The sequence below is a fragment of the Haliotis cracherodii genome, unplaced genomic scaffold, assembly GCF_022045235.1.
Source record: "Haliotis cracherodii isolate W230 unplaced genomic scaffold, xgHalCrac1.p SCAF_3, whole genome shotgun sequence".
Lineage (NCBI taxonomy): Eukaryota > Metazoa > Mollusca > Gastropoda > Lepetellida > Haliotidae > Haliotis > Haliotis cracherodii.
In genome coordinates, this window is record NW_027266286.1 from 26679185 (window position 1) to 26694980 (window position 15796).

Genomic DNA, 15796 nt, shown 5'->3' on the forward strand with positions numbered 1-15796 from the left:
CCATTTCTGGTGTCCCCTGCCGTGATATTGCTGGAATATTCGAAAAACGGCGTAAAACCATACTCACTCATTCACTCACTGTCACTTTGGCAGGTTCAGTCATTTTCTTTGACAGGTTCAATCCTGGAAGAATGAAATGTCAGTACACCACTGTTTTATGTGAGGGTACACTTTCAGTAATAAATCAAAAGCTATGTAACTGACATGCACCAAGATGGTCGACATATACTTTGAAGTAGTTTTTGTATGTGCTTTTGCTTGGTGAGCATGGTGTTCTGCTTGCTTTGTATAGATAAGATATGTTAACACATGGAAGTGTGTCATCCATGAGCGTGTTCAAGTGTTGCTGTTGTGATTTGAAAGCATATTCAAAGAGCCATAGAAAACACAAATCATGTTATGAAATCGTATCACTCCTCTACACACTAAAGGTCATACCGTCCTTAAATGCCAAATACTGCTTTACTTACAACCATTCATAATCAATCCGTTTTTTTTTAAACATTTCAAAACCACAAAAGTAGACTACAAATATTGCTATGCCTTTGTATAGACGACAAGGGTGTGACAGTTATATCATAAATGTCCTTTTCAATCAAAACCTCTTTAAAGACAGACTTACCCAGTGCATCTTTTGAAGTGTGACCCCACCCATAATAATGGTTTTGCAATCTCGGTGAATGTACCGCCTAGTTTGTTGAACCGTCATGGTCATGCATTCTACGTCAGACATGTTGTGTTCGCTACACTCCACCGACACAACACAGAAGGCGCACCATTATGGGGAAAATTAGCCTTTTAGGATATGTTCTCTAAAACATATATGGAAGAGCAGTCCGGCAAGCTGTTGGGGGAAGGGCCTTATGTGACAAGTCATGGTCCAGTGTTTGGCATAGGTAAAACAGCATGTTGACTCAGGGGACCCACTTGCGCTCAAATCACGAAGCATGGTCGTCATGTTGTTCCCTGTTGGAATCGGACTAAACACGGAAGGCTATTGGGCAGTGAAGGACCTTGAAACGGGTCAACAAAATTGACCACTTGCTTTTAAACTGGAATTTGTTTGCATGACTTCACCGCAATGCTTTCAATACTGCCAACTACCTTAATACATGAAGCTGGATGTGATTGTGATCAGAATTTCTGCCAGGAAATGCTACCAAAACGTAAGTCCTCAAATCTTTCAAATTCCCTCTTTTGGAATAATATGTATATTAGTATTGGAAATTCATTTAGTGTGTATAGGAACAGCGGTGTATATCATCCATTAAGTAGTATGAACAGATTTTGCAAATATGCCTCTCTTTTTTTTTAAATAACTAAATTATCTGTTTCTGTAATAGGGTCATTGACATACATTTTATTAAGTATGAAATATTTTTATGGACAATGGTATGTGTAGCTGAACCAATATTTCTTTCGTGCTCCAATAGCAGTTTCATTTATGTTAAAGTATGTTTCAACGATAGTGGTTTCAGAGTTTTTTTAAGGACAAGTTAAATAGCCTCAAATATGTATCAGCTGCAAATCATTGATTGCGGTTGTATTGATGGGTATAGATAATGCTGACAGGTGATAGTTCGTCCAAAGTCCAGCCTTGTATCGTTGCAGAGATAAGAGTATAAACATCGAGTGATAATAAGATGTATTTTTAAACCCACTCACAATAATACTTACAACTGTGTATTATTTACATAAATCACTTCCTCGATGTGGGTATATTGAGAAATGTGTTAGGTGTCCGTTGGCAATAGAGACGGCTTTTGCATGCAGTCGAAGGCTATGGTGAACCATGTGGATAGACCTGTTTGCTCTACAATGTAAAGGGAGACTTATGTTGGACATTAAACACTTACTTTGTAATATTTTTAATTTAGATCAATCTAAAATTACTATCAATCAGTTTAATATTTTAAAGTAATTATTCTATAAGGGGTGGTGGGGTAGCCTAGTGGGTACAATGTGTGAAGCACATTTCTGGTTCCCCCCTGTGATGTTCATGGAATGTTGTTAAAAGTCACATAAAAACTCTTTCTCTGTCATTCTATTATTAATAATATTTTTTCAAACTATGTATTCCTCCCTGTTGAAGTGTAGCATTTCCATAAGTGGCACACATTAGATTATATAAATGTTGTTTTTTTATCACTTTATTTCTTTTTTTCTACATTAAAGTTTTACTGAGATTATTGTGCAGTATCTGATATATATACTTAATATATATTCATTAAGTGAATACTCGAATACTCTGGTTTGGGCATTTTTGTATTAGTTTATCGACATAATGGGGACGCTTAGGTTTGTTTTGTTTCTAGATAGTAAGTTTCTTTTGTATTAATATCATTTTAAAACAATTGTGTATATATTTAATTTTTAGAGTTCATTTAAAACAAGTATTTCAAGATATTGTCTGAATGGACTTCTGTTTCAAACACCTGAAACAATATTTGATACTTTGGGAGATTTATGCCAACTAATATCTGAATCATTTGCATCTGAACAGCGTTATTTTACTGCCAGTGGCTTAATCTGTCTTAATCATCCTCTTAAGCTAATCCTCCAGCACCTGGGGTTTGAATTATGCAGCTTTGTTCAAGAGATTTGTCGCTTTTCAAGAACATAGGTATTAATCGCTGTGTTTTGGTAGTGAGGTGAATGTGGTCTTGGGAAGCTGAGGTATTATGATGTTACGTCCTAGCAGACAATGGAATGACATCACAGTGGTCAGTTATTGCTGGTCATTGTCCTGAAGGTGAACTGGTCAGTTTGTAAACAAAGTGGAATCTGGTTTATCAAGATAATTCAGTTTGGAATCACAACTACGTGAATAACTTAGTTTGAGGACTGACGCCGGGTGTTCACTTTGACAAAATGTAGTATACTGTAGAACAGTATGTCATCATCACAAAGACACTTGTAGCCCAAGAAAGACTGTCCTGACTTAACTAGGGTGTGCATAATTTCTACATTAATGTTAGACAGGTAGCAGGCTATATTTCCATCTAAAATTTAAAAAAAATGAAATGTCCCAAGTGTGTTCCAATGCATTATAGGCTAAATTTTGAGTGTGTTTAGTTTTAATTGTAATTCAAAAAATGTATTACATTTTGTTGTGAAATATAGGCTAATCTGTTCTACTTTTTAGGTCAGTTGCTATGGTAACTTGTGGCACTGACAGTTTCATAGGAAAATAAACAAATCACCTCTTTTGTATCTATGGAAAATTTCATCTAATCGACAGGTAAAATATGGCAATCTTTTTTAATTATATTTAAGTGAGATATGATGACTGTTTTGAACATCAAAGATCATGTAGTTATAAGAGCAGTATGATTGTTCGGTCACCTGTTCTGTAAATTTTGTAAATAATTTCAAACAAAGGCTTTGTTGAGACCACATCACCTGATGTATGCACCAATTACCAATCAGAACTTTTACCTTTATCATGCAAGTGAGATTTGCATCACCTGGACAGGTGAGGTCACCTAGATGGGATTTTATCACCTGTAATCAAGCTCACTTGTAGATCAGCTTGGTGTCACTACCTGTCACTAGCATTGTCTGTCAAACCCAAATGGACACAGTTCAAATTATTACCATAGGAGAATCTATTTACCTGGACAGTAACTTACCTGTATGACTTACCTGTACAGTATCTTACCTGGACGGATTATGAAACCTTACCTGTCAGCAACTGCATGAGAATACAAAGGACTATGCAACTTGATGATGCTGACGTTTGATTTGTAACTCATCCAAGACCTGTGACGACTTTGGACAAACTGTTTTTCTTTGGTTGATTATGCTTATTATTGCTGTGGATCTCAAGGAATTATGAATGAAATAAGCGAAGACTGTGGGATAGAAAATTTGGTCGCCAGCTGTCTTATCTCTGTGGAATTGTGACGTCGGTGGAAAGGCGCAATGTCCTGAACCGATGAGATATGTCGTACTCCAGATCCCATCGGAGACATTTTAATCTTATTTTTGGATTTTGTGTCGAGTTTGGCCATGTTTTGTCTGTGTTGTCGATTTCATTATGTGATGGAAGTGACCCCGTTATCGGACATACCCCCTGTAGAACGTGAGTCATAGCTAATTGGGTTGTCATGTTTGATATGTAATTATGAATTATCAGCAGTTATGTCACTTGCTTTTAATTATGTAGGAGTGAAGTGCTGTTAGTCTCCAATGATGGTAGTGGTGTCTATACACTTTGTCAAAACAGTGGGATAATTGTCTGTCAGAACCTATAGTCATATTCAAGGCCTCGTGCTTCTTGTCATTCAGATGGCCACAAAATCATTTTACTTAAAGATCTTTTTCTCAGTGTTATGTTATTCTATCTCTTTATGAAGCTCAACAAGTATCAACATGTATACTCAACCCCAGATATAATGGTTATATTTAGGGGGCAGTTGGGTAGCCTGGTGGTTAAAGCGTTCGCTCGTCACACCGAAGACCCGGGTTTGATTCCCGACATGGGTACAATGTGTGAAGCCCATTACTGGTGCCATGATATTGCTGGAATATTGCTAAAAGCGGCGTAAAACTATACTCACTCACTGGTTACAATTAGTCACCAATGTAACCCATACTTGGGACTAAGATCACAGACCTAACGTTATTTAGGTTTAGGTCTGTGCTAAGATGGATTGGATGAGATGGTGCTCATACTATCAATCACTGGTTTGGCCCAGACTTGGTGTGGTTGGAATATAGCTGACTGGCGTAAAACAACTGACAGACTCTGGTGTCTGGTTAGGAATATTAATCTCCAGGCAGTAACACGTTCCTTATATTGGACCAGTAATTAGATGAAATATTCCAGTCTAATACATTTCCCTGTGTTTAGGTCATGAGTACCCCTACGCCATCAAGTTGAGCCACGTGCGCGACCTGCTGAAGCCCAAGGGGGATGTAGACAGCGAAGTCCTGTCCAACATGGATTCCATCATGGAAGAGTCGTCCAACTCCAAAGTCGAGTTTATTCTCAAACACAAGAAGTCCCCAAAGAAACACAGTCTTGGTAAGTGGGATGGTGCTAGCATCTTATTCCTCCCAAGTCTTCTGATCATGTGGGTTTCTGGTAGAGTCTGCAACTAGCACTGTCTATGTGACTTTACTTTTGTTGACTCATGTGGTTTTATTAATTCAGTGGCTTGTGATTTGAAACCTCTGATTGGTCAGAGGTATCTCAAATATGGTTAAAGCACCCTTTTTGTTCAGCGAATCATGTGGTTGCCTATAATTTTAATTTGAAACCTTTGATTGTGATTTGAAACACCCTTTTCAGAAGCCGTGGTAGAATGCAGCTTTACTGTTCACTAAAATTATGATGGGGTTAATTGGGATTTGAAACCTCACATAGACCAAAACAGTCTCAAATTTCATAGTACATTGCTAGTTTTTCTTTTCAATGAATCATGATGTGGTTGTTTTTGTCAATGTGATTTGAAATCTCTGTTGTCGTGGTGACAACTTTCCTGTTCAGTAAATAATGTTGAAGTATCGGTGGTTCCTCTCCTACGGAAACAACTAAATTGATGACACCGCACATTTCAACAGCATGTTCCGAAAAGAAACGTCCGCAAATAGTTTGTTGAAACACCAACGAGTATATCCTAATTAACACCGCAAACCAACAAATAATTAGGGTATTAGCATCGTGGAATCAGTTGTCTGTGTTGACACATATATGGCCATTGCACAGGCTGTGTTTGAGAATGACGCGCAGGATACGTCTACAAAGAGACTATCACGTCCAGGCATCAGGCCGGGGATAGGGGCTAAGTTTGACAGGCTGGAGTGTCAATTGGCCAAATGTTTGTCCATCAGATGCACCCTGGGACACTTGAGCACTTCCGTGATACTTGAGATGATCAACATATTGAAATAATCACTGCGCTGTTTGAGATTCATGTTTACTTAAAATATTAATTTTTCGTTCAGCAAATTAAACGCATTTGATGAGAACCTGTAGCTTTTTGTAGTTAGTTTTCTTCAACTCTATGACATTTCATGTCCTTTTGCGACAAATCAATTGAATTTCTCACAGCCATCTATTTGAAAGTATCAGATTTTTTTTAAATTTGAAGAATAAAAGCTCTAATGTATTATTTACCACAAAATAATTTGAAAAATCGAATAAATAAGAGACCGGTTATTTATTACAGGGGTGTCTGTCACGCTTTTATTTAATGGGCTGTAAAACAATACTGGAAAAGATGTAAATGAACAAAATGAAATGTGACTTTGTGTAGTCAATTCTATCAATTTAAAGTCACCGATTCTAAAATAGATTAAATGTTTACCACAAAATCAGGCCAGCTTGGGCAGTTATTTGCGTGATGACTAAAATAGTCAGACAATCAAACCACAATTAGAACAGTGTTTTAATTGGCGGGCGGCCCCAGTCCCCTCCTCAAGACTAGCTAACAATCATGGGTAAGAAAGACGATGACCTTGGCTTGCTGTTTGTCCAGTTGTCCACCTGATGGCTGACATGTTTGATCTGGCTGACCACAATGTTTGAAGTTCATTTCACTTCTTGCTGTCTAACGACTGGCAATGACCTCTGATCAAAATGCTGTGACCCACAAAGGATAACGTGCTGTTGAATGTTTTTAATTTGCTGCCGATGAGTTGTCATTTTATGTACACTCTCCATTGTTCTCTCCAGCCATGTCTGCAATTGTCTTCATGAAGTCTGCCCATACCTCTCTCAATTTCTGGTCTAAGTTATGTCTGAAAATATTTGGGAAAGATTTCAAAAGATTTGTATTTCCTTGTGGCAACCAATACAATTGATGGATATTTTGAAAACAAACATTACGCTAACATCTTGAAATAAACTTTACAAATTGGTCTTGTCAAGACTTGTCATTTAGAATCTGGTTAAATCAATCATTTTTAAGAAGATCCAGTGATATATTCAATGGATATCTTATCTATTAATTTAGCAATTTCAGTTGCATTCGCGAAGAGTAAATTATATTCACATTTTCAAAAACAAACACTTCTGAACAAATCTTGCAGTGAAATAAAGTGCTCTTGATATGAAAATAATAGAATTACTAACTTGATATGTAATGTCATACAGCTGGAATATTGATGAGAGTGGCGTTAAATAACAAACAAAACAATAATTCTGCGTAATATATGACAGTCTTTAACAGTTTCTAACCATGATACTTCTCTATTGTAGAGGACACATCTCAGAAGTCACTGAAGAAAGCCAAGAAGTCACCGTTGTTGGCATTGTTCAAGAAGAACAAGGATGAGAAGTCACAAGCACCGGGCTGCAGCAAACCTGGGAAGTTGTTCGAACGTCCCTTGGAGGAAGTTTGTGACGAACACTCCCAGCCACCCAAACCGATCATGGTAAGCCGGTGAAAAAAACAACATTGTCAATGTAATTTTGTCATTGCATCAATTACATGGAAGTGTTTGTTTATTATGGAGCAGTTAGTTAGCCTAGTGGTTAAGGTGTTGGTTAGATCCAGGTTTGATTCTCCACATTGGTATAATGTGTGAATGTGTTCCCCTGCTGTGAGATAGCTGGAATATAGAGGCATAAAACTGTACTACCCCTCTCACAATCAGACACAAATGTAGTTGAGATTCTGTTACATTAATAGTCAAAATAATATGTCACATAATCAATATATAATATATAATGCACCGTACCTTTCACCCGGTGAATACTCTAGGCGATACGTTATTTTTATCAGTGTGCACTCACATTTTGTTTTTATCTCTATGAGGAGGATATTATCAACAGTTTAAATTAATCAGCAAGTTTCTTAAACATGCATTTGACCTTACAAATATTTTGCTTTCAGGAACTTTTGACAATTTTGTTCCGAGAGGGCCCATTCACAGGTGGCATTTTACGGAAGTCTGCAAATGCACGCCAGATTCGTGAATTGCGTCAGAAGTTGGACAGTGAGGAGGAGGTCAGCCTTGACCAGTACTCCCGCTATCTGATAGGTTCACTTGTCAAGGTAATATTTTCCACACAACTAGCAATATGAATTAATCAGGGCGGTCCAAACGCACATTTGACATTGGGTCTTCTGTAAATGATCATTACATGTAAAACATTGATTGTATATTGTTCATACTTTTATAATATTTATGAAGGATAAATGTGATTTTAATGAATTTATTTTAATTTCAGGACTACTTCCGAACACTTCCAAGCTGCCTTCTGGGAGAAAATCTCCATGAGCATTGGGTGAAGACAGTGGAGATAGAAAATGAAGATGAGCGTCTGTCCCGTGTTATAGAGTGAGTGTCCGAAAATATAAACAGCCAAATCAGTTTCGATCACAAATACCAGGTTCCTTATTTTAAGGTGATGATATCATTCATTTTTTGCTGATAAATTTTTAACCAAATTTTTCAAAGACAACTGTATGAAACATTAACTTGACACCATTATCTTGACCTTAAAAAATCAGTCATAGACAAAGAGGCTATGTGACAACTGGGACAAACGATGTTGAGGTCGTAATTTGTGTATTTGCGCGGGCTATTTTCTGTGTGAAGCACACCTTTGTGAAAAAGTGTTCCAGATACTATTTACCAGTTAGCAAGCCTGGCCATTGTTTACTAGTCAACACCTTCATCACGTCGGCATGTGTGGCTATTAGCTTTGCACAGTCTTGTATTTTGAGCTAAGCTTAGTCATATTAGTAAACTTGGCCTTGTAATTAGCACCTCGTTTACTGAAAACCCAGATCACACTTTCAAACATTTACCAGTGTGTTGTTTACGGAATCTGACTTGTAACATAGGCAAGAATTAGGGTTGAGGACTCAAGCAAGGCTTTTCTGGTTCCCTTTAGACAACAACGTCATTAGTCACGATTTAGAATGTGTGTATGCTAAAACATCTCCAACAGTGGCGCTGACACTTCAACAGTAGCCTTGAAGGAAGGATTTCAGTATCTTGACATAGTTGGAGGCCATTTGCAATGGTTTGGCTTTAAATGACGGACGAAGGGATTTGAACAAACACAAGTTGATGGGTAGACAGTAAGTCGTGGACTTTATCTTGTCTTGTCCTGCATTCCACCTGCTTGGGATGCAGAGCCCAGAAGCATCTCTGTATAGTACGACAGGTTCCCAACCCAGCGGCCGAGTTGTACATTGTTTGTCCTCTTCGTCCTATTTCAAGAATTTGAAACAATTGGAAAAAACAATCGGCGTTTAATATGGCTGTGTCAACATTGTTAATGATTTTTCTGCTCAGTTGTCTTTGTCTTAAGTCCTGACCCAGACTGTTGAAGGTTGCAGACTCATTAAAAATATTTGGAAAAGTGCAGGCATGTTTTAAGAGGATGCATATTTTTCTTTTTTCATCAAGTGATGTTGAAGTTTGTTTTGAATTCTTTGCCAGGCATTTGAACAGATAGACATGCATTTCTACTTGTTGAATAAAAAAAATGTAAGGAATTGTCTTACAAATGTATAAAATTGAGTTATTAAACCAGATAGCTAAGACGTTTTGGATTAGTATACACTAAGTATAATATGAGATTATTAATAGATTGAAATTACAGACTGTCATAGAAAGACTGTTTCTTCTGCCAAGATTTTAATTCTTTCAAATCAGATGTTATCAGTGGAATAAATATATTTATCAGTTCAAGTTTGTGCAGGGGGTGGCGAGGGGTTATAGTGTTTCATGTCAAACCAAAGTCTTGAGTTCCAATCCAAAATGGGTACAATGAACAAAGCCCACTTTTGGGGTCTTTGGTGATAATTTTGAAAAAATTATAAAAGTGTGTGCAATCTTACTCCCTTATGCATCAGATGGTATATTTATTCCAACAATTCTGTTTCAGGCTGTACCAGGATTTGCCGTTGTGCAACCAGCACTTGCTGAAGCTGTTGATGAGCGTTCTGTACCAGATTGACCACCATCAGGACGTGAACATGATGAATGCCAATAATATCTCCGTCTGTATCGCCCCAAGTTTGCTGTGGAAGCAACAGGACGACATGGCCAATTATTCCATCAACGTGAGCTCTGTGGTCTCAGTGGTGGAGTTTATGATAAAAAATGTGTGCAGCGTGTTCGGAGACGATACTCCTCACTTGCTGGGTGAAGTGGACCACAAGATGAGGCAAGACTCTGGCACAGACTCAGACAGTCTCAATAGTGAGTGGAAATTTCATTTTGAAACACTTCCAATAAATATGGAATAAAAGTTACTATTTCAAATCTGAACCTGTTCATAATAATCTTAATGCTATGACCCTTGTTAGTATTAGCTGAGAGTTTATAGTTTTGATTTTGGGATTGAAGCAGAAATAATCATGTTTAAAATTTTGTATATAAAAGTTCTTTCCGTGTCTGTTTTACAGAAACAATTACATGAGTGACTGAATTAAGCATTGTGCTGTCTTGTTTCAGATGGCTTGAGACGAGACGACTCGTCCATTGACAGTTTGGTTGACCGTGACCTCTACACAGAAGCTGATGCCAGTCCCAAACTGGCCAAGAGTCATCTGTCCCCATCCAACCTAAGCCACGACTCGGGTCTGTCACACAGTGACTCCCAACTCAATGACGAGGAGTGCGACTTCGACACCACCGAGCGGAAGATGTACCGTAGCACCTCCTACATGGACCATGACAACGACATATACACAAGGTCCATTGATAACATTGACAACCAGAACCCTGTACCCCCTCCACGATTTCGGCGAAAGAAGGAATATGTGCAGTCTTCAAGCTTTGACAACTACAACCGCCAGTATATCACATCATACTCCTCTGGTGCTCGTCTTTGTCATTCGCTGGAGCCAGAAATGTTGCGTCAGATGCAGTTCCAGAAAAGAATCTCATGTGACTCACTGCACAGCGTGGAAGAAAGCACGGAGGGTGAGAGTGAGAAGGATTTCTCTAGCCACCGGAAATCTGCCGACATTTATCTAATCAAGTCAGCCAGTGGTGCTCATCTTTACATGGACAGCGAGACCCTTCCTCGAGTGTCCTCTGTGGAGGGACAACCAGGCCGACAAGGCCGGGACAGACTGGTGCGGCAGTCATCCGTCACAGACAGTACACCTCCTCTCTCTCCTCATTCGAAGCACTCGTACGGTAGTTCATATGACAGTGTGTTGTCAGACTCTTCCTACATGCATGACCTGTCCCGAGGAACCTCCATCAATTCGGCTCCCCAGACGCCAGATGTGGATTCCGATCGTGTGTTGTGGTCACTGGAGGAGAGAGAGAGATCCAACTCGAATCCAACAACGCTGCATTCCAATGTGAACTTCACAGAAACGACATCGCCTAACAAACTGAGTGCAACCTACGGTGGATATTCTCTCAAGTCCATGCAGAACATGAGATACTTAGTTTCGCCTCCAGCATCTCCTGCTGTAGAAAGGAGGGCAAAGACTTCGGAGTCGGTGAAAGACCCAAGTGTCAGACATTCAATGCCAGCAGCAACTTATAAAACTACAGTGCAGAAAGAAGTCCCGGCAGTCACATCACCAGAGATTTCAATAACATACTGTTCCAGTGGCTCGGATGAGCGTCTTGATGACAATGACACTGATAAAGTGAGGAGAGCCAGTTTTGAAAGCGGTTCTTCATCCAGTGCTCCTGTTAAGCAGATCTCATTGTACTCACAGGGCCTCAGCTCTCAGTCACGACTGCAGGGGCAGAGGATGTCGCCAAGGAAGGACTCAACCCCAGTGAAAGCCAGTCATGACAGTGCTATTGTTTCACAAATCAGGAGAAATAGTTTAGAATCTGCTTCTAAAAGTGATGATGACTGTGAATCCAGGACTTCTAGCTTGCCTGATAGTTTGTCAAAGTCTAAGCTACTGAGGAACTTTGGTCGCAATTACGATTCTGAGTCAAAAACGTCTTCTGAACATTTAGAATTTGAAAGCAAGCGGCCACATCAGCCCCCCTCCTACCAGGAAGCTTTAAGCAGGAACTATCGGATAAAACATGGGATTCCACTCATGGAGATTTCTGAACAAGATACTCAAAAACAGAAAGAGGCCAGTGCTCGTGCTGCAAAGCTTTACGCTGACTCTGTTAAGAAATATTATGGTGCTAGTGATGATTCCGAGAAAAGTGGCAATGTCATGAAGCAGACGTCACACCTAAAGCAGCACATTGAGCAGACAACGGACCCCGTCACCAAGACATACCGGACTGTTAGAGAGGAGAGTTCAAGTGTAGTCCAGGTCTTCAGTCCAGATGAGGATGGAGAAAAGGAAGATATTTATGTCACCCTTCGACATGATCAACTACGGAAAGATCCTCGGGAGGTATATAACCAATCCCGAAAGCTGTATGAACAACAGGCTACGGTGACTCCGAAGAATGAGGTTGAACTAGACCATGGGCCCTCATCCTGTTCCTCATCAAATTCTAGTGCTTTTTCTAAAACCAGTCTTTCATCCAGAGCAAGCTACGATGCAGAGTCTTCGCGATCCTATAAAACAGACTCTAAAGTATATTCGAAATCTGACAGTGTACGGACTAGTAACGAACCTACATCATTTTCAAAAGCTGAGCCCAGTGATAGGGTTAAGACCACTCTTAATTTGCCAAGTGTACATCGAAGTTTAAGTGACTCTGCTGACAGGCTTAACAAACTCAGTCGGTACAGTCCACGTGTGTCAAGGCGTGACTACGAACTTAACAAGGAGAATGAGGAGCAGAGGGGGCGGCCGGACACCAGCCCAGTGCACAGCGTACAGAGGGCAACCTACTTCTACCAACCAAGAGAGGAGAAACAGGCCTCCTCTTCTGCCTCTCAGAATCAGTATTCGTCTAAAGTGTCCTCTCAGAACGTTTCTACTTCATCCAGTGTGTCAAACTTGGACAGGTCCAAATGCAAAGCACGTAGTTTGGTTTCTGTAACTGTGAGCAATCCAACAGAAAGTAGTTCCTCTTCAGCCAGTCAAGACCTTCCGTGGAGTGTCAGTCAACTGAAGCAGAGGTTTGCTGAGAAGTCAGATGGTATCACAACCACAACCTCATCTCACTTTTATGCTCCTGAACAGAAAACCTCCCGCTCAGTGTCATCCGTCACAATAACATCTACCTCGCGTCCTGGCCCCCCACCTTACAAGTCCCCACCCCCCTTCCGGCGCCTTGCAGACAATTCACGCCTGAGCACGTCTAGTAATAGCAGTAACGGCAGTGCCAGCAATCATAGTTCTTCAACAAAGTCACACAAGTCTGTGTCAACTCGCAAATTTGGGCCACAATCGATAGACTATGGTTCTTTCTCGTCCTCCTCAGAAGACCTCGACACACTAACTCTGTATCCATTTCGACGGAAAGAGAGTGGAAGTGGTTTGTCTGATCAAGAAATAGACTGTTATACAGACATATCGTATGTCTAGCAGATGTCATCTTGGAGCAGACGTCACTTGCAGCAGACATTAGTGCGTGTGTGTGTGTTAGAGTTGAACAAGTGTAGGAAGTGTGCCAGAACCAGGACTTAAATGGAGTGAATGGAAGAATATGTGAACTTTGAACTTTGAACCTTGTAGAGCCTCACTGCCAATAACCTGCTGTCCTAGACTAGTTCAGTGCTGTCGTGGGATGTTCTTGGTCACTAGGACCCAGTTGTGCCGTGAAATATCCCTAGGACATTGTCACTAGGATGTGTCTTGTGTTACACTGAATGTGTTGTGGCTAATCCCATCCAACGTTGTCATTCACAGTATTTTGGCTTCCAGTTGTTCATATTGAACATTATTGATCACAATTGACTGCCATTCTTGGGACACTTTTGCAAGCAGAATCTTCCAGTCAAAGGAAAGGAAAGGAAGGTTTTGTTCTGCAAGGTCTTTTGCAGCAGCATCTGATGTCACAATTAGGTTACACAACTTGTTTGCATGTTTGTAATTTCACTTCATAACAAATATCACTTCAATGACAACATTAAAATTTGATTAATTTCACCAATCCTCATTAACATCAATCAAATTAATATCTTCTTAAAATTTAGGTATTTATTTTAATTAGTTATTAAAATTGTGAAATTGTAAAATATTGTGTGAGTAGGTTATGACCAGTGCACAGGCACAGTGAATTAAGCAACAAATAAATAGCTAGCAGATACATAACTTTTCTTATCAATTTTGACTGTGACAGCTCTAGAAAATACAGCAACGACAAGTCACTATTCTTGTAGGAGAACAGATAGGTAGTATGCATAAGTGCGTATCACATATGGCACTGACTATGAAACATTTGTTTGTTTATTATCATTAAAAGATGAAAATATTGTTAATATGAAATATGAATTGAAATAAATAATTTCATGCAAACTGAAAGTGCTATATTAAGAACTAGATGATATGACACGTAATGAGTTTATTTATTATTTTTTCTTGACTTTCTGTTTATGTAGTCCTAGTTAAGACAGGATTTTGACTCAGATGGAATGTGATCCTACGTGAGGACAATTACTTATAATCACCATTTGTAAGACTCAGGCTTATGACTTTCGAAAACATTTCGTGACCGTGTCTTACAAAGGGGAAAGGTAGAAATCGTACAGTGATACGAATTTCTTTGACTTCTATATGCAAAGCATTGTGGGAGACTAACATCCCACTTCAGCAATACCTCATCTTATTGTGTCATGTGATCAGCTCATGTGATCGGGTCATGTGACCTCAGCAATACTAACTTTTTAAGTCATATGAAATACTCATGTAGAATATATTGTATTCTGTGTAATATACAATTTGTACAAACGAGAGTAAATATGTATATAAAGTTGTATATTTGTTACACTTGTCGTTATGCCTTTGATAAGCAATAGCTTGCGAGATTTCACATCGAAAAAAACTTGGTGCATGTTCGTTGAACAAACAATGTATGAAAACTGGATCAAAATTTGCAATCTGTGCCTTTATTGATACTTGTTAATGCACTTTATTTGAGTTAGTGTTAAATTATTATTTTTGGTTTTATTGAAATGTACTTTTAAGTGTATACATCGTTTCAAATTTAATTTAATTATGTTTGATTGTAATTATTGCATATTGTTGCACTGTGATATGAAAACATGCTAGATATCAAAATGGCTGATCAAGTGATGTTAAATCAATATTTAATCAAACGAAACCCCTCTGAGTGTTTTCCTATCAAGTGGTCACAGCATACCCACCACATTGTAAATTTTGTACGAGCATTTAATCATATCATGGAATGTCCGAACTTGTTGAAATAGTGGTTTACTTTGTTGATATTTTGGAAAGTTTAAGCTGTAAGAGTAGTCTCCCCTTGGCTGCCCGGTCTGCTTCACTGCAACTGTTGCATTATGGGATGTATTTTTATAGACTAGATCGTCTGAATGATTCAACTCATTAAATATATGCTGAATAAAAGTGCATTGTCTATGAATCATTTTTTTGTCATTTTTTGAAGAAGGATTGGGAGAAAATGAGACATTAAGAAAGAGACAGTTGTCTCCCCTTTGTGTCTAGTCTGAGAGACGGATTGAGAGAAGTGAATGTGATTGAAGTCACATTCAACTATTTGGAGGTGAATCACGGCTGCCTCTAAATAAGGTGGTATTGTCCTGGTGTAGTAGTGGTTGATAGCAGGAGCAACAACCCCTGTCAGATGTGTGAAGGAGTTAGTGGTGACATGGCTCCTAGCAATAATCCCTCCATGTTAGTTGGAGGGACAGGTAGTGGGATTTGGACATTATTGTCTCCACTGTGTTCTGATCTCTGAACAACACCCCTGTCAGATGTGTGAAGGAGTTGGTGGCGACATGGCTCCTAGC

At 39.2% G+C, this 15796-nt stretch overlaps 1 protein-coding gene across 6 annotated transcripts in view; it reads left to right on the forward strand.

Moving 5' to 3' along the window:
- Positions 1-15399, forward strand: part of LOC139475122 (rho GTPase-activating protein 20-like) — a 247204-nt gene extending 231805 nt beyond the window's left edge. For all 6 annotated transcript variants that reach the window (XM_071258375.1, XM_071258376.1, XM_071258379.1 and 3 more), the window contains 6 exons: positions 4856-5029; positions 7208-7383; positions 7845-8006; positions 8183-8292; positions 9854-10170; positions 10426-15399. In XM_071258375.1, the coding sequence (XP_071114476.1) occupies positions 4856-5029; positions 7208-7383; positions 7845-8006; positions 8183-8292; positions 9854-10170; positions 10426-13391 (3905 nt within the window). In that variant the 3' untranslated portion in view covers positions 13392-15399. The remainder of the gene's footprint in view (positions 1-4855; positions 5030-7207; positions 7384-7844; positions 8007-8182; positions 8293-9853; positions 10171-10425) is intronic.
- Positions 15400-15796: the final 397 nt, after the last annotated feature.